At 45.1% G+C, this 23,545-nt stretch overlaps 1 protein-coding gene across 1 annotated transcript in view; it reads right to left on the reverse strand.

The window, feature by feature from the left end:
- UBP27 (ubiquitin-specific protease 27) overlaps positions 1-23,545 on the reverse strand; it is a 46,592-nt gene that overhangs the window by 15,886 nt on the left and 7,161 nt on the right. Inside the window, exons 2-11 of the mRNA XM_087374086.1 lie at positions 5,867-6,002; positions 5,603-5,703; positions 5,198-5,458; positions 5,020-5,088; positions 4,775-4,906; positions 4,523-4,660; positions 3,907-3,969; positions 3,296-3,754; positions 3,002-3,071; positions 1,985-2,911 (exon numbers count right to left, since the gene is read on the reverse strand). Of these exons, the coding sequence (XP_087230212.1) occupies positions 2,097-2,911; positions 3,002-3,071; positions 3,296-3,754; positions 3,907-3,969; positions 4,523-4,660; positions 4,775-4,906; positions 5,020-5,088; positions 5,198-5,458; positions 5,603-5,703; positions 5,867-6,002 (2,244 nt within the window). The 3' untranslated portion in view covers positions 1,985-2,096. The remainder of the gene's footprint in view (positions 1-1,984; positions 2,912-3,001; positions 3,072-3,295; positions 3,755-3,906; positions 3,970-4,522; positions 4,661-4,774; positions 4,907-5,019; positions 5,089-5,197; positions 5,459-5,602; positions 5,704-5,866; positions 6,003-23,545) is intronic.

Genomic DNA, 23,545 nt, shown 5'->3' on the forward strand with positions numbered 1-23,545 from the left:
CACTGCACCCCCAGGAAGAGAGTATCACAACCAGTGCCCCAATCCTCTCCCGGGCCAACGGCAGGGCATCCAACCTGGCTGGAACTCAGTAGGAATGGCCATAGCAAAGAGTGTAGGAGGAAGATGAGAATTCAGCCAACAGAAAGAGCCTCTTTCAGCCTGAAACAGCTCCAAAAGTAGGATGAGAAGCGGACAGCAAACTCCAGTAGGAGAGAGCTGCCTAAAAGTCTCTTCCAACACCAGAAAAGATCAGAGAGAAATGCGTCCAGCAAGCTGCAACAGATCAGCCAAGAATGTGTCCACCAGAATAGAGTTTACAGCCCACAAACAGCTCCGTTTTCAGTGCGCCTTGCACCAGGCAGGAGTAGGAAGAGAGGCGCCCATGAATATGACTTCAGATGCAGAAAAGAAGAACTTCTGTCGCAAAGAAAGTCGAAAACAGCCTCAAAAGTGGCCCAAAATGAAGGCGTCCAGGTCCCAGAAGCATGCCAGCAATAGAGGGCACCAAGGGGAGGAGAACTGTCGCGAAGGAAGCATGAAATTCCAGTTCAGCAAGGAGAGGGAGAACTGCAGAAATCCGCCATGAAGAGAATGAGGCTGCCCTAGTGGGGTGAAGTCTCAAAACAGAAAGGAGAGCCAAGGAAGGGATCCAGAGGCTTCCAGAGGTGACACAAGGCAAGCAAATATGCCACCAGCAGACACCTAAGTAAAATGAGGCATGGGATTTTTAATGCCCCTAGGGGGTCAGATGGCACACCATGACCCTAGTGCAAAGGAACCAATGACCCTATTTTGAAGGATCTCTAGGGGGTCAGTTTTTAAAGGATGACCCCACTGAACCAAACCAATGACCTTAGAAAATGAAACCACTCTAATAGCACCAGGAGTTGCACTTGTTGCACATAAAAAATCATAGGTACCTTTTGGGCATTAACTAAGGCCCCTAGCCTGGTACCCTAGGCCAAATTCAGTGACAGTTAGTTTAGACACTTCACCATCACCACCACGTCCCCGTGACAACACCTCCCTCAAACCGGGTACTCTTTGGATAGCGCCAACACAATGGCAATGTGTTTTTTTTTGGAGAAATGTGGCATCCACAACGATTTTAATATGAAAATATGGCTCCACAATACTATATAAAAAACCAAAGATTTGAATAAACTGAGATTTTATACCCATTTTTTGACAAATTGTCGCGAAAAAACTAAACTAGACTATATTATACTAGGCATAAGTATATGGAAAATAGTAACATCATGATAAAGTTCGGGACTTTTCCGAGTGGAGCCTTGAAAAAAAAAAACAATGCACAATGGGCTTCTAGACAAACTTGATAGATTCTACGACAACGACTAGGCCATGCAATGTGGGACCCAATTACAACGGATAAAGAGCTTATGGAAGCCATCAAGGCCCTACGAGCACAAGTGGCCAAGTGAACCCCTAATGGTCAGGTATGGGCCAGAATGTGCCGGGACTGACGCATGTCATCGCCCATATAATCAGCTATACATGCATGAAAATCAGCTGTTCTGGATTGGCCAGCCCTAGACTGGTCGACAGATGTACAGACTGTAACTTGGGACAAATTGTTTCATAAGCCGGTTCTCCATCTTAAAAACAACTATGCAAGATATACCATCTAAAAGACATTCCGAGCCAGGAAAACCACAAAATTATACAGGCTTCACAAGAACTTGCTTCATTTCATTCACAGGCCACCGCAGCAAGTAGTTAACCATAAGATAAATTACTAGAAGTTTCTGTGGGTACGATTGACATCAGACAGTTTTGAGACAAGAAACGATTTATTGTTCACATTGACAGCAATCATGCACACATAATAGACACACCATAATAAAGCCACACACAACAGAGACCATTCTTTGTGCATAATCCATATGAAGCCCCCACTCAAAAAAAAATTTAAGAACACGTATAACTATTCTATGTTTTCTAGAGGAGGAGAAACTCTTAATACCTGACAGAATATCCGAAGAAAACATGCAAGGCAAGTCACCAGCCCTCTTGTACAGCTTTCAGAATCTGATCATTCTGCCACGAAAAAGATCAAGTGAAACATGCTAGCCAGTTCATCCCATGGACGTGTGATTTATATTGGCCCTCTTGCAACACCGTTCATAAAAAAGTAGAGTTGCCTGTGCCATCAGCACTTCATCTTCCATGACCACATCCACATGAGAATCTGAAACTCTGAACCAAAGCGCTGTCTCTTCTTTTGCAGTTTGGCAATTTACAAACTCCTGAGTGTTTCCCCTTTGTGAATCAATGCATCCACCAGAGTGGCCAAGCACGGCCTCAATAGGTCCCTCCGTGCACGTTATTGTGTGAGGCAATGCTGAGGGAACAATGTGAGGGATGGGTCCAGGACTAGTACTCACACTTTCTCCAAACCTTTCGTCACTTGCTTCAAAGTTCACACTCTTTTCATGTAATGTAGAGCATTCCTCCATCTCCTCATCGTTGGATGAATCCATAGCTACAGAATAATCAACTACACTGTCCTGTAGCCTCTTGACCAGTTGAGGATTGTCCAAATCGATGCTGTTTGTTGAAAACGTGCTATCAGCATGTTTAGGCACAACTTTTGCCTTTCTGTACACAGTATAATGCCCATTTCTTGGATTGCCATGGTGTACAACCACTGAAATTAGTTCATATAACCATGTCTCTGAACTTTTTGAATCATCTACTACATTACTTGATTCCCTGTGAAGACTTTGACCATCTCCAGTGAAGAAAGCTGGCATGCTTGCTAAAGAATACCTTTGTGCAGTACCTGTTGACATCAAAGTGAATAGAAGGGGGTTGAAACCATGAAGCATTTGTAAAGAGGGATCAAACCCAGTCACATGATCTCCATCCTCATTTGATTGTAAAGCAACACCTGCAAACCATAGGTATGCTCCTGGTTTAATTCTACATTTCAGACATGCAGTGATCAAAGCGGGAAAAGTAAGTTAAAAGCAGTCTGCACCTGATAGGTTAGAGACATTTGTAATAGTATCATTTCCAAAATCCAATGACCCAGGGAAACCAGGTAAAACCTGCTTGAACAAAGTCCATTAGGACCAGAGTCAAAAGTTACTGTGAAATCAGTCAGAAAGAATAAAACCAAAACAAATCCATAAAGCATGAGCTGCTTTCCAAAGAGAAAGATTAGCCCTAAAGTGCTCAAGCAACAAGAAGAAACCATTCTCGCAAAATTCCCTAGCTTCTATTTTCAATGTTTGAAAGTACTAGTATGTTCAATCAGGTCGATGTGATGTACCTTATTATGTATATCAGCAGTAGATACAAGACTATGACCCAGTTGGCTGATGTTTCCGGCAGCAACTTCTTCGTAACTTAGATTACTGCATGTAGGGTTATTACTGGTCTCAGGATGGATGTGTTTGGATGACTCTTCAGGATTCCCCATGATCTCATCACATCCCCTTCTAGACATGCATTCAAAAGAGGAATCTGATGCTAAATCTTCACTTCCACTGGAGGTGCTGAGATGCGTATCATCAGAGGCAGATTCATCTGTGCTTGCCAATCTATAAAGCTCAGATTCATCCTTGCCTTGCAGTCCAAATGCTTTGTTATTCCATAGTAACTTTTGAAGTGCCTCTCTATGTCCAATTGCCTGAGCTTGGGGGTTGACCAAGAATTTACTCTTCGTATATCCTTGAGCAGAGATAGTATAGGGAAACAGGTCTAAAATCAACGGAAAGGACACGTGTCCCTGCATCAAAAAAGCCAAGGTATACCTCAGGGACACTAATACATCCATTGCTCAAAAAAGCTAAATTGTCCATAAGCATCGGTTAACATGCTGTACCAAGCCTAGACCTTTGACTGCAAAAGGATCGAAAGAGACATGTTACACACACCTACCGTCCACTTTATCAAGTCTCCAGATCTATTTATGATAGCCCGCTGCACATGAAAGCTTAACACCTGCTATCAAAGAAGTAGAACACTTGTATTATGATGAATCATTTGAAAACACAACGCATAGTGCATATACCTAGATGAATCCAGTAACATTCCCAAACACAACGCATAGTGCAATTTGAATCTCACAACAGTAACCCACAAAGCTTGAAATTTATCAACTTCATCATGCATAGTAGGGACTAGCTACTATGGCATTGCCACTGATGTCATCAGCCCCCACTAACAATGGGCGCAGACTAAAGGATAAACACAGATCCATACATGTACACGAGCATCCATTTATACTAAGGAGGTCCACTACTGTGAATCATAACTAGTTAAACCAAAGATTCAATCACCTTCTTATGACCTAATTTTGGGAAAGAATGTCACAATTTTGATATTATTTATGAGCTCAACATCTGTCATTTAACTAAACTAAACCTTATCTCTCCCCTTATCAGCTATGAGAGGAAACTATGGCAACTTGTGCAGGTTCAAATTTTAGCTACTCCTCGCAAGGCAGAAAGACAGCAAAAACAAGTATGACCTTATCTTAAGTTAAGCATGTTACCTCCGGACAGCGTCCAAATCTTAATTGCTTGAAAGCATTGATGTAAGCATTTCTCCAAACCTCACCCTCTTTGGCCATTAAGTTCTCACAAGAGCAGTCATCATCAAAGGTACAATTCTCGATTTTCTGTAGTAACACCTGGAGACCATTTTGACAATTCCATTGAATGTCATATGTCTACTAGAATGATAAGCTTTTGAAAGCAAACTACGAATTGCAAATGTTAGCAACATCCAGAATATAGATAATGACCTTGTTAACTCCCTCTTTCATCCGTAACATGCGAAGAGCAGATATGTGAGAACAGCGATTGCATCTGACATGGGTGATGTCTTCAGGGGCAGTGAATCTCTCAAGGCAAGTTTCTATAGTGCAGGCCGTCACCTATTTGTAGGCCCACAAAACCCATCAAATGTTCATTTAGATATGTAAAATCCCGAAATATAGTCACTACCCATGTAAAACCCCCCAAAATACAGCTGGTTGTTTGGTCTTACAATATTCCCATCAGCCAACTGTGGTGGTGACAGTGGCACGTCATGGAAAGACTGGAACTGCGTAGAGAACTGCACATTAAATCTGCAAAAATCAAAGACCTACCAATATCTCTGTTGCCACTCTTGCTTCAGCAGCAACAGAAACAATTAAACAAACAAGATGAATCAAAAAGAGAACCTGGAATCCACATTCTTGACAGGTCAGTAAGCTTCCCATAGTGCCTTCCATTGGCCAATGTAGCTGTTGCCTCCAAATATGAAAAGCATTCTTCTTTGTTCTATTTCTCATATCAATATGGATCCCATCAAAAGCACCATCATCACTACATGTCCTTGAGGCATCAAAAAATGATTGCAGATAAGCCCTGCAACTTTGGAAAAATGCTAAATGTTCCTCTTGCAATGCAGATGCAAGATGAGTGAGTGCCTCGGCTGCATCCTGATGTTTCCAACAGAAATTTACAATGGTCATAGTATGACCCATCAAGCTCAAGTAAAAGATCTCAAACACAATCTAAACAGATGCAAAACCACTACCAAGGAAGAAAATGTCTATAGTACTTGAGTGAAGAACTCCATAAACCTGCTGTGCGGCAAGATCAAACTGTTTCACGTATAGCTCAAGTGCACGCATAACACCATGTGGACTTGCTACGCAAGGTTCAATATCAAGGACAGAAAGCTCTGTAAAGTAGAACCAGCTTCTGTATTAGTATACATAGTGAGAGTAAAATTTCTGATCTGATATGATCTGCTAGAATTGATATGATGGCTGACAGAAGAAACTGAAAGAAAGTATCATTTGGAAAAGAGGATGTGGAGCAGAGAGAGAGAGAGAGAGATTTACCCTCTAGCAAAGCTGAGAGGGCCTCCGTAAGTGGCATTGCAGGGCAGCTACTCTCTACACCTTGGAACATTGTTGTAGCACTATCCCTATCATACACTGTTAGGAATGACAACATACATCCAGAACTTGCAAGAGCCTGCATGGACAAAAGTAAAACTCAGAGATGACAAAATTTTGTAGCTGCTTGAAAGTTGAAAGGCCCCTAAAGAGAAGTCCACAAAAGTTGTAGAACAAACACGCTATTTTATTAAAGAGAAGCTTAATTGATGGTTAATAAAATCAACTCAGTTACAGACTAAGATGTGAGCTTATCTAACAAGTGGCTATTGGTGGAAAGAACCTCAAAGACAAACTATTCCCTTCAAATATTTCAAGACCAAAGTGATATTTCATATCCATACACCACTGATGTTTATGTCGGGTTATTTCAAAGCTAAGGTGTGGAAACTAGGCTTAAGTACGTGTTTTTGAGAAAGAAAGAAAGAAAGTTTATTAAAGTCTTCTGAAGACCGATGGGTCCATGAGACTGTGAAAAACCTGGTACAAACGAGCTGTGGTACTAAACGAGCATCCACACCAATGCAAAATGCAAAAATGCAGAATGGTAGTACTAAGTCCTAAGTACAACATAGTCATGTCAATGGTCGACTATAAATCAATCTCAGCATCATCATCATCAACATCATCATCAGCAGCAGCAGCAGGACATTAGGGTGGATGAGGCAATGGGCGCATGAAATCGGCAATAAACTGCTGTCTGCCACTCAAAGGTGCAGTCCTGGCACGTCTCCTAGTCATAGCTCCCACGGCTATTGTGACCCCCGTCGGTCAAGCTCCAACTCTAAACAGGGAGGGGATGTCCCCAAGTGTGATCTGTGTGTCAACCCTCTGCCTGAGCTGTCGGGTCACAGGCTCCGGGTCACGGTCATGTCAAGGCCTCACCTTGTGGGGGTCCATGTGATCTGGCTGAAAGAACTCCGTGACAGAGCTCTAAGAGGGATCAGCCAAGGAAAAAGTTTACTCCTGTCACCGTGCTTGGAGTATCCTCTCGCGGTGTCTGAGTACCTCATGAATGAATCTTGCCAAACACCGCCGGTCTGGGTAGGAGAGGAATCGGGCCAAAATCTCATAGCTATCTCTGAAGAGGCAGTAGAAACGCCCTTGGATCTCTTAGTAAACAGGACACCGGAAGATGGAAGTGCTCCTCTGTCTCAACCTCCTGCATGTCACACAATGTGCATATGCGCCTCTCCCTGGGTAGTCGCTCTGCTCTGCCGCTCTCGACACGAAGTCCGTGTGAAGATGGAAAGTCTTAGTAAACAGGACACCGGAAGATAAAAGTGCTCCTCTATCTTAACCTCCTGCATGTCACACAATGTGCATATGCACCTCTCCCTGGGTAGTCGCTCTGCTCTGCCGCTCTCGATACGAAGTCCGTGTGAAGAGACCCAGAACTACCCAAGAGAGATCCTCAGTGAGTGAAGTAGGTAAATCTATGTGTATCCTGGTGGGTCAATGAAACCCTCCACTGTGATATGTAAAAAGTGATCTCTATAGAAGCTAAGCTTCACTAGGAGTTCACTCAGTTCCAACCAAGTCCGAAATGTGTGTACGAGGGGAGAAAATGGAGCATCCATGCTGTACTGGAAGGGAGATAGTCTATCCATGTGGAGCCCTAGTCGCTCAAACCATCTCTCTATGCGTGCATACCAGCACCTCTGGTCCCCACCTGCTGCAAGTGCCATAGAAGAGGACAGAGCTAGCCATGGTAGCCTGCTACGCCTAGAGGTGTAATCCCCATACTCCCTAACTCGGTACAGAGACATGATGACCTGAAATGCAGCATCTAGCTGTAAAGAGGGTGACTCAAACTCAGCCTGAATGATCTGGTGAGGAACGGATGGCTTACCAGGAATCATCTGTGATAACATGAGAACCTGTAGCCGCTCCACACGGGCCCACTCTGTATCCGACAAGTCTGGCCCCCAACATGGACTGCCGTATATCCCCGCTGGGCGGACCAAGGAGTCAAAAAGCAACCTCTTGGTCCGTGGATCCTGAACATGCGAGCGGAAGCACTGTCTCTCTAGTCTGGCCAATGAAGCATATCCTCTACTCAAGCGTGTATGCATCGCGGGTCTCATCGTGAAGATGGGTCTGAAAAAGACAACCCCAAGATAGGTATATGATGAAACTATCTCAACAGGTGACCCATCAAATGTGAACTACTCCTGGCGCATGACGGCTCGAGATGTATTGAAGATCATGACCTTGGTTTTACCCAAGTTGACCTTCAAATCATGAGACTCACAAAAGGACTGTAGGGCGTCAAGGTGTCTCTGGAGCCCCATCTGCTCAAGCTCGTCAATGTAGAGGCCAAACAAGGTAGGCAATAATGGACACCCTTATTAGACCCCGATAGTGCTCGTGATCTTGTCTGTCCACCCAGATCCTACCCAGACTCTACCTAAAACTCTCTCGTAAAGTGCCATGACAGCCCAAATGATCTCTTGGTCATAACCCAAGTCCTGTAGGCGCTATATGAGGTGGGCTCTCAGAACCGTGTCAAATGCCTTGCGAAAATCCACAAAGCAACAATAAACCCTCTGCTTCCGTGCCCTCGTCTCCTCGATGATACATCTGAGCGTGAGAATGTGATCCATGGTTCCATGATCACGCCGGCATCCGGCCTATCCAGCTGCTTCAAGTCCTCGCCACTCCGCAAATTTGCTGACCTCAGAATCAAGTACTGATGCATAAACCTTGGACATGACATGTCCAATCATAATGGTCATGTAGTTCTCCACACTCATGGGATCCCCTGCCTTGTGGATGGGTGAGATAGTGTGTTAATGGTCCAAGTGCATGGAAACCCCAAACAAACAGCTTCATTAAAGAGCTTTACTAAGATCGCGGCTAGGAGATTAATCCCATATGCAATGAACTCAGTGCATAGCCCCTCATGATCCTTCGCTCCGCCATTATGAAGTTTCATTACAGCATCTGCAGGATGTGGAGCGTGGCATATATGAGAGGTTAGGGACTGGCTGATTTGAGATGTCATAAAGTGTGCATGCATAATCAAAACAGACCTCAGTATCAGTGAGTGGTGAAAGCACCGTCCTTCTAGAAATCTCCGCCAAAAGTCCTTAGAGTTGTTACTAAACAAAATGTTTAGTAGCTCCTGCTCGTTCCGATGAACGAAGGGTGCAGGATGTGGAGCGCGGCATATGTGAGAGGTTAGAAACTGGCTGATTTGAGATGTCATAAAGTGTGCATGCATAATCAAAACAGACCTGAGTGTCAGTGAGTGGTGAGGGGGACCGTCCTAGGAATCTCCGCCAAAAGTCCTTAGAGTTGTTACTATACAAAATGTTTAGTAGCTCCTGCTCGTTCCGACGAACGAAATCTAGTTTCTTTTTGCGTACCAATCTATGGTATTCGCATAGCGTATCTGGTTCGCTCGGAAGACTGTTTTTAGTTTCGAATCTGAGCTGGCGGCTTAAAACCTTACACTCATCATCGTATCAGCTATTACAGGGTACGGTCCCAAGGGGTGGTGGGTGGGTGGAGCGGGTGGTATGGGGGAAAGCGTGAAGGGCAGCCTCGGGGCAGCACGATCCTCTAAAAGGGGTATGAAGTCAATATAAGTGAGAAGTATGTGCATACGGCCAGAGTAAGTAGGTGAGTGATCGCGGTCAAAGCGTATATCATGGTAGGTGGAGTAAGAACTCGGTGGGGTGGAAGGTGTTATGCGACGTGGAGTGGAGATGCTAAAGAAAAGATAAGTGTGATCAACCCCTGGAGGGAGAGGCACTATAGTGAAGTCCGTGATGCGAGATGTGAAGGCAGGGGATCCCATGATGTAATCAACAACGCTGAAGCCTCCCCCATGTGGAAAGCACGTGAAACCACCTGAGGCGGGCGGGCCATCTGTCAAGACCATTATAGATAATGAGATCATGCATCCTGCCGAGATCTAATATGGCATGTCCATAAGATGTGAATGGATCTCATCTATCACCCGAAACCCATAGCATACCTGCCTCCTCAAGGTCAATGTTTGGCAGTAGAGTGGAATCATCCCTGAAGTCGAGGAGCAGTACCTGACAGGCGCCTGTCCTCGCGTTGAAGTCCTCCACTAGGAGGACTTCTCCACGGCTAGAGAAGTCAACAATGGACTGATAAAGAGCAGCAAATGGAGATGTCTCATCCTCACCTCGAATATCTCTGGCAAAGTGGGAGGCCTTAGGGGGGAAGTAGCAAACTGCAACAAACAGATCCCAGCTGTCCGTGTGCAGAATCCGAATCCAAAGAAACCTAGAATGTGCATCTCTCTGCTCTACTGAAATGGTCCCCAAAAGTGTGGATCTAAAAAGGACTGCAGCTCCACCTGACCCTCAAACCCCCCCTGTATCCCTTGTCTCATTTCTGTAGGCAGACTCCCATGGGAAGTGGGCGCTTTGGACTCTGATGTGTCTCTGTATAAAAGACTATGTCATGACCTATATAGGATTCCGATAAGTTCCCTGGTTCTAGCCATAAGGTACCATTACAGTTCCAAATGGTGCAGGATAGGGTCTCGATATCTGAGTCTCATAGACCCCGCTCCCACTTCCCCTCCTTCCAAGCCTGATCCCGCTGCTGCAGCAAAGCACGTCTCTCCTCAACCTGTAGAGGGGTGAGGTCCTCATCCATGGAGATCGCTGGCTGATCTCAAAGGACTGACCTGCGCTATAGAGCTGAAAGTCATGCCTAAGTGGTGTGAAAGAAAAATAAATAAATTTATTAAGAGTCTTTGAAAAGCCGATTGGTCTATGAGACGAAGAAAACCAAATACAATATGCTGAATGGGTGGAGCCTCTACGGGCATCTACACGCAAGACACGTACAACATAAATAGTATGGCTGAACACCCTAATCTCATCTATGTGCCTTGAGCAACTAGGCTCTGTGTGGTATGGCCTCATAGATGACAGACGCCAAACATTTCTAATCTAGAGGCTAGAGAGGGGCCCAAATCTATCCCTTAACACACAATGGTGGAGACCGTGAAGCTCATAGCACACAAGGCCTCTAAAAGCAAAATGCTCCTCCAACTCGATCTCTTGTTGATCACAAGAAGTGCAGATGCAATGCAAAACTTGAAAAGGCCCATAATATCTCATACTCAACTTGGGGAACAAGCGGTCTTTGCCCCTTTTATTTTTCAGCCTTGTCTTTTCAAAATGCAAAAGAACCCAATCACCCTCTGCAATCTCTAGTGCACGGCGGTGACAATCCGCTGCTTTCTTTTGCTTTGCCTGAGTCTTCTGGAGAGCTTGCTTGACTTTTGGATATGCTACATCCATGCTCTCGACATACTTGTCAGCCTCAAAAATCTTATCTTTTATATGCACAATGGGTGAGACTTTCCTCCCTCCTTCCACAATCTCAAAAGGAGCTTTACCCGTGGAAGTATGCACGGTGTTGTTATAAGCAAACTCCAACAAAGGCAAATACTATTCCCATTGCGTCTGATGCTCACACATATAACATTTTAAAAGATCAAGCACCATGCAATTAGTCTCTTTTGACTGCCCATCTGTCTATGGATGAAAAGAAGATTAGAACTTCAAAGTAGTGCCCATATTCTCAAAAAGCCCTCTCCAAAACAAGCTTGTCATACGCAGAACTCTGTCACTAATGATAGACTGAGGCAGGCCATGTAACTTAAAGATGTTATGCATGAACAATCTAGCCATATGATCCGTTGTTATCTTCTTCCTTACCGGAATGGAATGAGCCTGCTTACTGAAGCTGCATATCACAGTCCACAGGCCATCATTGCCTGTAGGCATCCCAGAAAAATAAAAAATAAATCCATAGCAATGCTCTCCCATAGTCTCTTCGGAATAGGCAGCGGATACACGGACACACCAATCCAGGTGCCTTTTGTCGGTCAAACTTGACCTTCTAACAAATAATGCATGTCCTAACAAAAGCCTCTACATCTTATCTCAAAGCTGGCCAATAGAAGAAATGCCCGACTGCCTTCACCGTGGCATCAGTGCCCATATGCCTTGCATACGGTGGAGCATGACTGTATCAAAACCTTAGGCCTCAACAGCTTTGTGACACAAAGGCGACCATGCATCATAAGAAAGCCATCTCTAAGAGTATAACGCTCAAGACCTTGAACATTAGACAATTAATCATAGATCCTTGCAAAATCCTCATCCTGCGCATACTAATCCTTTATTGCTTCCAACTCATGGTGGTATGCAATGGATACTGCTGAAACCTGGGGTTTCCTTGACAATGCATTAGCCACAACATTCTTTTTGCAACATGCACTGTCTGAAAGTGAAACATGGATAAGAAATCAGCTCAACGCATATGCTCTTAGACGACTTAGACTGAGTGAAGAAATATCTCAAGGACTGGTGCTCTGTCTAAACAATGAATTCAACCCAAGCAAATAATGCTTCCATGTAAAAAGAGCATGAACCACAGCCAACAGCTCTTTCTCATAAATCTGCAAATTTCTTTCAGCATCTTGCAAAATTCTATTCTCACAGGAAACAACCCCTCTATCCCACATGATAACTGCAACAATGCCAATTTTTCCACATGCGTCACACTAGACAGTAAAATCTTCTCGGAGATCTGGCAAGATCAACATTGAATCCGAAGTAAGCTTTCCTTTCAGCATTGCAAATGCTACTATTTCAACCCAAGCAAATAATGCTTCCATGTAAAAAGAGCATGAACCACAGCCAACAACTCTCTCATAAATCTGCAAATTTCTTTCAGCATCTTGCAAAATTCTATTCTCACAGGAAACAACCCCTCTATCCCACATGATAACTGCAACAATGCCAATTTTTCCACATGCGTCACACTAGACAGTAAAATCTTCTCGGAGATCTGGCAAGATCAACATTGAATCCGAAGTAAGCTTTCCTTTCAGCATTGCAAATGCTACTATTTCTTTTTGACCCCATGTAAAAGACACTCCCTTCTTCTGCAATTCATAAAGGGATGAAGCAATCTCAGCAAAATGACATATGAACCGTCTATAGTAAGAGCATAGAATTAAAAAGCTACGTACATCGTGCAATTTCTCAACTGTGGCCAACTACAAATTGCTTCTATCTTAGTAGAATCCATATGCACTCCATCCTTGGACATGATGTGTCCCAGAACGTGGATCTCACGCATAAAGAACTCGCTTTTCTTTGAATTTATGACCAACCTATGCTTATTGAGTTATGTAAAAGAGTTATGTAAGCACTATTGTCAAAAAAAGGGTCCAAGAGAAATGGGGGACAAAGCCAAGAAGGACGACAACAACAACAACAAAAAGAAGCAAACGACACAACTGAAATTGGAGGATGTGAATACACGGTACAACCGAAGTGGACTTGGGGTAGACAGCAAGGCAAAGGCAAGACCCGCCTCAGCTTCTTCAGCCCCTATCTCTACCTCAACCTCAACTCCCGCTACAGTTTCAGTTTCAGTTTCAGCTCCAGCCTCAGCTCCCTCTATCTCTATCTCTACTTCGACTTCAGCCCCCGCTTCAGGCTCAGCTCTAGTTCCAGTCTCAGCTCCCTCTACATCTACAATCAATGACATACTCATGCCCATGGCGCCCGTTGTTGTTCCCTTCCCCTCCTCTCCTGTTACAGCTCTTGTATAGCTTATGACCCCTACTTCGGAGGTGTCATACACTGTTCTGCATTACACTTCACTCTCCCCTCTCCCTCTCAGTCAGCCCACACTCCCACACCCCGTTGGGACTGCCTCATCCATTCCATTGTCATCTCCATTCCTCACTCAGTCACCATCCACTTTCCGGACTCAATCCCACACTTTCATGCCACAGTCACCACAGTTTCAGCATGGACATGGGTGGGCTGATACACTAGAGGCCCGTGAGACCTTGCTCATGGAGATACATAGTTTCCGTGAGCGTGAGATGGAGCTGACTCGCTTCGCACGGGAGCAGGTCCGCTTCAACCAAGAGCAGGGCCGCATCATATAGGAGCAGGCTAGGGCCATTCGGGAGCAGGCGGGTCTTATTCAGGGACTCAGACATGATATCATGCAGCTCCGACAGAAGGTCACAGCCAGGGAGTACCCCGGTGGTCGAGGCACAAATTGCGAGCATGCAATCTACTATTGAGGAGACTTCCATATGGGTTGACGTGGCCAAACGGGAACCCGCAAGGGTAACCGTTTCGGCTACCCTCATGGAGCAGCAGCAGAGAGCCAGTAAGGCTCTCAACATCAGAGTACACGGGATCCCACGCACTGAGGCTACACCGATGGTAGATGCGACTGCGTTCGTGGCCACTACCCTGGGTGTGGCTGAGCACAAGATAGAGAGGGCATGGTGGGTGGGGAGAGATCCCAACCGAGAGCAACCCCTGATCATACGGTTCCATGACACTCAGGCACGACTTTCAGCTCTACAACGCAAGTCAGTCCTTTGAGACCAGCCAACGATCTCTATGGATGAGGACCTCACACCTCTACAAGTTGAGGAGAGGCGCTCTTTGCTGCAACAGCGGGATCAGGCCCGGAAGGAGGGGAAGTGAGCAGTGGTACGAGAGGGACGACTTCTTACAGACCCCCGTAGGGCACCTGCCCCCTCCCCTACATAGGGAAGCGGGGTCTCTGAGACTCAGATATCCGAGACCCTGTCCTGCACCATTTGGAACTGTAATGGTACCTTATGGTCAGAACCAAGGAACTTCTCGGAATCCTATACAGGCCACGACATAGTCTTTTATACAGAGACACATCAGAGTCCAGAGCGCCCTCTTCCAATAGTCAGCGGGTATACATGGGAGTCTGCCTACAGAGATGAGACGAGGGGTACAAGAGGAGTTCGAGGTTCATGTGGAGTTGCAGTCCTTTTCAAATCCACACTTCGCGGGACCATTTCAGTAGAGCAGAGAGATACACATTCCAGATTTCCGGATTCGACACATGGACAGCCGGGATCTATTTGTCGCAGTTTGCTACTTCCCCCCTGAGATCTCCCACTTTGCCAGAGATATCCGAGGTGATGATGAGACATCCCCATTTGCTGCCCTTTATCAGTCCATCATTGACTTCTCTAGCCGCGGAGAAGTCCTTCTAGTAGGGGACTTCAACACGAGGACAAGGGCCCGTCAAGTACCACTTCTTGACTTCAGAGATGATTCCACTCTACTACCAGATATTGACCTTGAGGAGGCAGGTTGTTGGAAAGGTCACCTCCCCATCTGTAAGCCCCTAAATGAGGAGAGTGTGGGGGAGGGAGACCTAGGGCAGGATGTGCCCCAAAAGAAGAGAGGCAGGTACCTGGCTGATTTGCAGGAGCATAAGGCGGAGCAGAGGACAGCAATAGGGACCCAAGAGAAGAGACCACGGATGATGTCAACAACAGTACGGAATAGTACAGAGCTGAGGCGCACACGTGGCAGATCATGAGAACAGGGTAAACAGGCGCTGACATGGCAGGTCAGGAGCGCAGGTGTACGGGGCTGCATGGGGCTTGGTAGAGCAGCAAATGGGGCTGCCAGTGGGCAATGGCATGCCTTATATAGGCTGGGCCCCTACCTTGATTGGAGGGCCAAAAGCCCTAGAAGTGTGGGCCAAAGGGCCCTAGTTTTGTGAGCCCTTAAAGGGCTGTTAGACAAAGCTTGGCAGGGGCTGCCCACCTAGGCTAGAAGAACACACTGGACGGAAAGTCTACAGACGCTCGAGGTGGAGCACGCGGACTCGAGTCTAGAGATAGCCAACAGATAGGAGAAGGACCTAGTGGTTAGATCGGAGGACCACACCATTGGTGGGACTCTGGATCTATCTATTTTGTATTGTGTCCATAGTTTTGGACGGAAATATATACTTTGGTGGTTTCTCTATCTAGCTGGTTCATTGTCTATTGATGAGTCTGCACACCTATTTTATGCACATCAAGTAAAGAAGTTTGTGATTCCACACCCACACCACACTGTGTGAGCTCCTGGGCATTACTATAAGTCTTCCGCTGTGCGTACCCTCTGTTGGGCAAAATTCTAACACAGGTATGCTACGGGTTTCGGCTAACAGGCGAGGTCCATTCTCATCTTATGGGCAGGCCCTATTAGACCTCGGCAAGATACATGATCTCATTATCTAAAATGGTCTTGACAGATGGCCCGCCTCAAGTGGTTTCACATGCTTTCCACATGGGGGGGGGGGTCCAGTGTTGTTGATTACATCATGGGATCCCCTGTCTTCACATCTCGCATTACTGACTTCATTGTAGCACCTCTCCCCCCAGGGGCTGATCATACATAAAACCAACTCGTTGGTGAAAGACAGCTATCACCACTCTTAAACGACGGGATTTATGCTCTCAAAAGCTCTCCCTCACTCCCTCTCTCTGAAGATGCACTAGGGCCCAGGACAAATCGTCGGGCTGGACCCCCCCGAAGGTCTTTATTCATCAGAGAAAATCCGTTACAGAAGTTCAGCGTAGAGCTATCTGGTAAATCTCCACATTCCAAAACGTGAATAATCCACCTTTTTTACAAGAGCATGCCACTTGTCTAAAATCTAGACTAAATCCTATTACATGCCACTAAGGGCCATTCTGGAGTCTTCAAAGCTCTCGGTCACACGAACCGCCTCCTAGATGCTTGTCAGGCTCCCATTACGCTTAGGAAAAATAATCCTTCCTAGTACCTGCAACAATTAATTAAAGCGCACCACCATGGTACCCATTAATTGTTAGTGCTTTGCATGCAAATAACACACTGTGGACTAATCCTAGTCACGGTGGGCGTCCCCACTGAACACATGTGCACATCTAAACAAATATATATACAAATAAATATATATATATTCTCTGGTTGACCGGAGTCAACACTCTTGATTATAATTAAAGAGCTTTGACCAAAGGTCAAGGCGCCTTAATTATAGCCAAGTCTCTCCAACCGAAGTTGGCACATCTTGGTTAACCGGGGTTAACCCTCTTGGCGCATGCCAAGTCTTGTTGACCGAAGTCAACACTCTCTGACCGCAGTCAGGTTTACTTGACTAGAGTCAAGTATCTTTGACCGTAGTCAATCCTTTGACCATTACAATAACTCTTTGACCATAATTAACACATATAAAACTCTTTAATTATGATCAAATAAATGGTCAACTGTACTTTGACTTAGGATATTTACATTGTGGTGACATCCCCTCGGCTTCTATTCAGTTGACCTCAACTGAAAAGCTTCCTTGTAAACATCCAAAAGTTGTGGATGATCGGATAGCATGTCTTCGTCCATCCACTTGGCATCTAATGCTGTATAATTCTTGAATTTTACAAGATACCTGTAAAACTCCTTACCCTGAGGGCCTTTACGTACAATATGGTACACAATTTGCTCTGGCTGAAGGACTTCCTCCAGCTCATCCACTTCTGGTGGATCTTCTGATACTGGTTCTGTAGGCTCTGGTCCCTGAAATTTCTTTAGAAGACTCACATGGAATGCATTGTGAATCCTCCAATGCTCTGGCAATGCTAATCTGTATGCAACCTCATTTATTCTTTCTGTAACCCTGAAAGGGCCATAGTATCTGGGAGATAACTTTGCATACACTTTCTGTTTGCCTTTAAACTTGCGGAGCCTAGCTTTTTCAAACCTCAAAAGTACCCAATCCCCTTCCTTGAGATCTAATTGTCTCCTATGCTTATCTGCAGCTCTTTTATGTTTCTCTTGAGACCTTTCAATTGCTGTCCGGACTTGGCTGTAAGCTGTCTGGAGGTCTCTCACAAACTGATCAGCTGCAAATATTTCATCTTTGGTCCTCAATATAGGTGGCAAAATCACCTTCCCATATATGACTTCAAAAGGGGCTTTCCCTGTAGAGCTATGTACTGTATTATTGTAAGCAAACTCTACTAACGGTAGGTACTTTTCCCAGTCTGAACTTTGGTCACCCACGTAGCATTTCAGCATATCCAAAATTGTAGAATTTGCTACTTCACTTTGACCATCTATCTGGGGATGGAAAGAAGAAGAAAAATTCAGATTCGTCCCCATGTTATCAAATAAAGCTCTCCAGAATAGACTGGTCATTCTGGGATCTCGATCACTAACAATGGACTTAGGCATACCATGATGTTTAAAAATTTGTGCCATGAACAGCTTAGCCATATGATCTGCCTTTATGGTTTTGCGAACCGGAATGAAATGAGCTTGCTTGCTGAATCTATCTATGATAGTCCAAATCCCATCATTCCCTGACTTTGATCTCGGCAAATCAAAAATAAAGTCCATTGTAATACTTTCCCATGGTGCCTGAGGCACGGGAAGAGGCATAAGTAGGCCAGGTGCCTTCCGTCTATCATACTTCATTTTCAAACACGTAAGGCATTCAGTAACAAACTGATGTATATCTTTCCACATTCCTGGCCAAAAGAAATACCTCTCTAGTGCTAGGGTTGTTGCTGTAATTCCTCTATGTCCAGCATAGGGAGGTGCATGGCATTCCCCCAAAATCTTTTTCCTCATCTCCTGGGTGATGCATAGGCAATCATCTTTCATTAAATACCCATCTTTCAGGGAATAGTGACTGGTGGATTGCCCCTCTTGCATTTGCTGTAAAATTTCACCAAAATCAGAATCATGAGCGTATTGCTCCCTCATACCTTCCAGGTCTTGATGATAAGCAATAGTTACATTATTGACCTGGGGTCTTCGGGACAAGGCATCTGCCACTCTGTTCCGAATTCCTGGAGTATGGACAATCTGAAAATGATACATTGACAGCATGTTTGCCCATTTCATATGCTTCTCGGAAAGCTTGGTCTGAGTCAAAAAGTATCTCAGACTTTGGTGATCTGTTTTGACAGTAAAATCTGCACCCAAAAGATAGTGTTTCCATGTATGGATGGCATGAATTACAGCCAATAACTCTTTCTCATAGATTCCTAAATATCTTTCCGCATCCCGAAGTCGCCTGCTTTCATAGGCTACTACATGACCATTCTGATGCAATGCAGCCCCAACACATTCTCCACAAGCATCGCAATCAACATCAAAAGACTGATAAAGATCCGGGACTACCAGAATAGGCTCTGTAGTCAACTTCTCCTTGAGTGTATTGAATGCTTTCTTCTGTGATAATCCCCATGTGAAGGCTGCATTTTTCTTAGTAAGGTCATGTAATGGAGCTGCGATATCAGCAAAATGTCTGATAAATCTTCTGTAGTAAGAACACAGGCCTAAGAAGCTTCGAACTTCATGCACAGTTTTCAGCTCTGGCCATTCCTGAATGGCACGGATCTTCGCTGGATCCATTTGTATCCCATTCTTGGATATTATATGCCCCAGATAGTGGATTTCTTCCAAGAAGAACTCACTTTTCTTGCTGTTTGCATAGAGCTGATGATTTCTCAGCTCTTGAAACACTATAGCAAGATGTTCTCTGTGCTCTTCCTCTGTCTTAGAAAAAACTAAGATATCATCAAAGAAAGTACCCGTAAAATGCCTGTACTTCCGGAAGATGCGATCCATCATTCTATTGAATGTGGCTGGAGCATTTGTCAACCCAAAAGGCATCACTAAGTATTCATACAACCCGAATCTAGTGCGGAATGCTGTCTTGTGCACATCCTGAGGCTGTATCCTCACTTGGTGGTAGCCACTCTTTAAGTCTATCCTGCTGAAAACTGAAGCTCCATTTAACTGATCTAGGACATCATCAATGCGCGGAATAGGGAATCTATTCTTGATGGTCATTTTGTTCAGTGCGCGATAATCAACGCACATACGGAATGAGCCATCTTTCTTCTGTACTAATAGTACAGGGGAACAAAAAGGAGACGAGCTGGGCTGAATCAACCCTTTGGACAGCAAGTCCTGTACCTGAGCCATAATCTCCTCTCTCTGAGTCGCACTGACTCTATAAGGGGGTCTGTTTGGTGGCTCACTACCAGGCATTAACTCTATCTGATGATCTTCTGGTCTCTCTGGGGGTAACTCCCCTGGCAAAACATCAGAAAAGCAATCTTTAAAGTTTACAAGAAACTGAAACTTATCTTTGTCTGCATCATTCATTTCAGCATGCATATCATTCTCTTTTTCTTTTACAAAAACCATGTACGCAGAAATTGCAGACTTTATTGCTTTACCGCATGAAACATCAGATACAATGGGGATAGTGTCCCCTTTATTCCTGGCAATTAAACGCTGATTTTTCCCCCTATGCACAAACTCCAACGCTCTTTCAGGAAGAGTCAACTTCACTGCCTTGCGGTGAAACCAAGGCATCCCCAAAACTACATCATAATGTTTCAGTGGAGAAATGAAGAAGTCTTCCTGATCCACATAACTCTGAACATGAAGACGGAGCTTCCCTATCAAGGGAGTAACTGGCACAGGATTCCCACAAAACATTTGATCGGCATCCAAAGCCCTGCCTAACTCTTCCGTCTTTATTCCCAGCCTCAGGGCTAGATCCTCTGATATAAAATTATCAGTAGCCCCTGGATCAAATAAAATTAGCGCTAGCTGGTCTCTAACTTTGCCCCATGATAGCAGCAATTCTCGTTCTTCTGGGTTCAAAGCATGACCCAGTATATCAGGAATTCCCCCCGCCATTGGCTTTTGCGGTCCTCGTGGCTTCTCTGCCTCTTTTCCCTTCGAAGTTGAAGGCTTTTCTGGGCACTGGGCAGCCACATGCCCCTCTTTACCGCACCTGAAGCATTTCCCATCTCTACGGAATTCCGCTATCTGTTCAGGGGTAAATAGAGATTTGCCCTTATAAGTCTTTGAAAACTGAGTACCCCTCGGCTTCTGAGGCTGAAACCCTTTCTTTTCAGCCTTGGGGTACTCTTTCTTTTCTGATTTTGGAAAATCAGTTTTCTTTTTATCAGCACGTCCTGCATGCAAGGATGGCACTGTAGATGGATCTTGTAGCGGCACAAGACTCGCTACTGAAGCTGAATGCATAAGGTCTTGAATATTCTTTGCCCCCAAAGCATTCAGTACTGCCTGAATTCTTGGAGTGAGACCTGCTCTGTACTTCCTCATTTGGGTGCCTTTGGAGATCTTTTTGAAAGGTGCAACCTGCAAATAAGCATCCCAAAACTTTTGGTTGTACCCATCCACTGTATCTCCTGCATCCATGTGCAAGCTGTCCCAGTCTTGAAGAACATGGTCTCTAAACTGTTTAGGCATAAACTGCTGGTAGAAGGCTTTCTTGAAGTCCTTCCACTTCCTTGGGGCTGACCCATCTGTGGTCTGTGCACTCCACCATGCACTAGCCGTTGCTGTCAAGTGTAAACTGACCATTCTTAATTTGGAGGATTCTGAAAATTTTTATGTACCGAATGCAGCATCAAACTGTCTGATAAACTGCAATGCTTTGTCTGTATGACCATACTGTCCATTGTAGGTCATAAACTTGACAGATTTTCCTCCCTCTTTAAATTCCTTGGTCTCTTTGGAAGACTTTCTCTTTCTAGACTTCTTGTGTTTTCTTCTTTTCCTGAAGGGTTTATCTGATAAGGAAGAAGAAGATACAGAAGTCGAACTCGAGGTAGACGGTGATGGACCAGGAGATCGGTGATGATGCCTCGATCTCTTTTTACTATGGGACCGTCTCCTATGAGATCTATGAGATCTCTCTCTCTCAGGCTGTACACGAGAGTGTGCCTCTGGCATTGGCACGTCATATACTGGATTAGGCATAGTTTCTGCTTGAAACAAATGCTGAGCCCTGGGATCCCTTTTGAGATTTTCCAGCTCTTGTATACGAGTGCGTACCATCTGTTCAAATTCTTGTTGAGTTTGCGGCACATTTCTCTGTCCTGGATGTACATCCCTATCTTGTGAATCCCACTGGATAGGTGATTGATCCATATTCTGAGATCTGCAGATTTCTCACACCGTGTAGGTAACTGATGCACACTACCTTTGCTTTTCCAACAGAAAAAGTACCTCAACAAGAGGTGTTTTGCATTCGCAATCTATGCCAGTACTGGCTGTCAGTTCAAGGCATAAACCCACACAGTTGCCAAAGCATCAACAACTATATTGCCCTTTTCTGGCTGCTGCAGATGGCTTCAAAAGGCATCTGTTTTTTCCCTCTTTTCACTGCTCAAAGGCATGCATACTCTTTTTCTGCAAATCTCTGATTTCTCTGTTTTTCTGCTGTTTTCTGACAGTAAAAGTCTGACAGATAAGTGAAAATTTCTAGCAGGAACAATCTCTGCAACTGTTCTTTTTTTTTTTTTTTTTTAAAGAACAGTAACCAGATGGAGTAACTGGCTAGTTACTCTAACCAGACTGACTGATTCTGGTCTGGTTAGCTTGCAACTGGACTAACTGAACTGGTCACAGTCTGGTTGCAGTGACCAGACTGGTCTGGTTGGGTCAAGTTAACTAGACCTCTGACCAGGGTTAACTAACCAGAATTTATTTAACCACTGGTTTGCCACATGTCAGTGCCACATCAGCATCTGCCACATCAGCTTACCACGTGTCTTGCCACGTCATCTACTGCGCTGTCTGCCACGTGTCAGTGCCACGTCATCTACTGCGCTGTCTGCCACGTCAGTGCCACGTCATCTGCTGAGCTGTCTGCCACGTGTCAGTGCCACGTCATCTGCTGAGCTGTCTGCCAGCATGGACTGCCACGTCATCAAGCCAACCGCTCCATCCGCCATGTCAGCGCCTGCACGTGCATGCCACCTGGCTGCCACGTCAGCATCAACGCAGAGCCCCTGCAAACTTTCAGCACCATGGCACCGCGCGTGAAGAACAGGCGTCGTGAAGGATCATCAACGTCTAGCTATTTCCAGCCCGCACCATAGCGTAGCCTCCTCGAGTGTTATCGCCTTCACGAAGGTATGCAAAAATGACACAAGAAGCCAAAAATCACTTCGAGCGTTCACGCGATACCCAGCAGCTACTTCAATCGTTGGCAGTTTGATCACTTCATTCGCTTTGACTCTCCGTTAGAGGCGTCCTTACGCCGTCATAGGCATGAGGCCCCAAGTGTAGTAGCCAGCACCGCTTGTGCCCACGCCATCACCAGCGTATCTTGCCTCGGGTCAGCGTACGCTTCGCCTTCCTTCACGCTTGCGTATAGTCTAGCTTCAGCATATAGTCTGAAACTGAACAATTTACGCTATCTCTGCCAACGAATAACTCCACATCTGCATCTATGTCGCCCATCTGGTTGACGTTGTACCAGCGGCTGCAAATCTTTGCTTATCCTAGCTTTGAACAGGCCGCCATCTTATTCCTTCCTTTGGCTGCAGGCATCTTCTCAGACCGTCATAGCTTCAGAAAGCTACGAAGCTGCGCTCTGATACCAATAAAACCAACTCGTTGGTGAAAGACAGCTATCACTACTCTTAAACGACGGGATTTATGCTCTCAAAAGCTCTCCCTCACTCCCTCTCTCTGAAGATGCACTAGGGCCCAGGACAAATCGTCGGGCTGGACCCCCCCAAAGGTCTTTATTCATCAGAGAAAATCCGTTACAGAAGTTCAGCGTAGAGCTATCTGGTAAATCTCCACATTCCAAAACGTGAATAATCCACTTTTTTTACAAGAGCTTCAAGCTCCATTCAAATTGGCAACATGCCACTTGTCTAAAATCTAGACTAAATCCTATTACATGCCACTAAGGGCCATTCTGGAGTCTTCAAAGCTC

This window comes from Dipteris shenzhenensis, chromosome 4 (assembly GCF_047967505.1).
Source record: "Dipteris shenzhenensis isolate YYH24624 ecotype China chromosome 4, Dip_SZ_1.0, whole genome shotgun sequence".
In the NCBI taxonomy this organism is placed as follows: Eukaryota; Viridiplantae; Streptophyta; class Polypodiopsida; order Gleicheniales; family Dipteridaceae; genus Dipteris; species Dipteris shenzhenensis.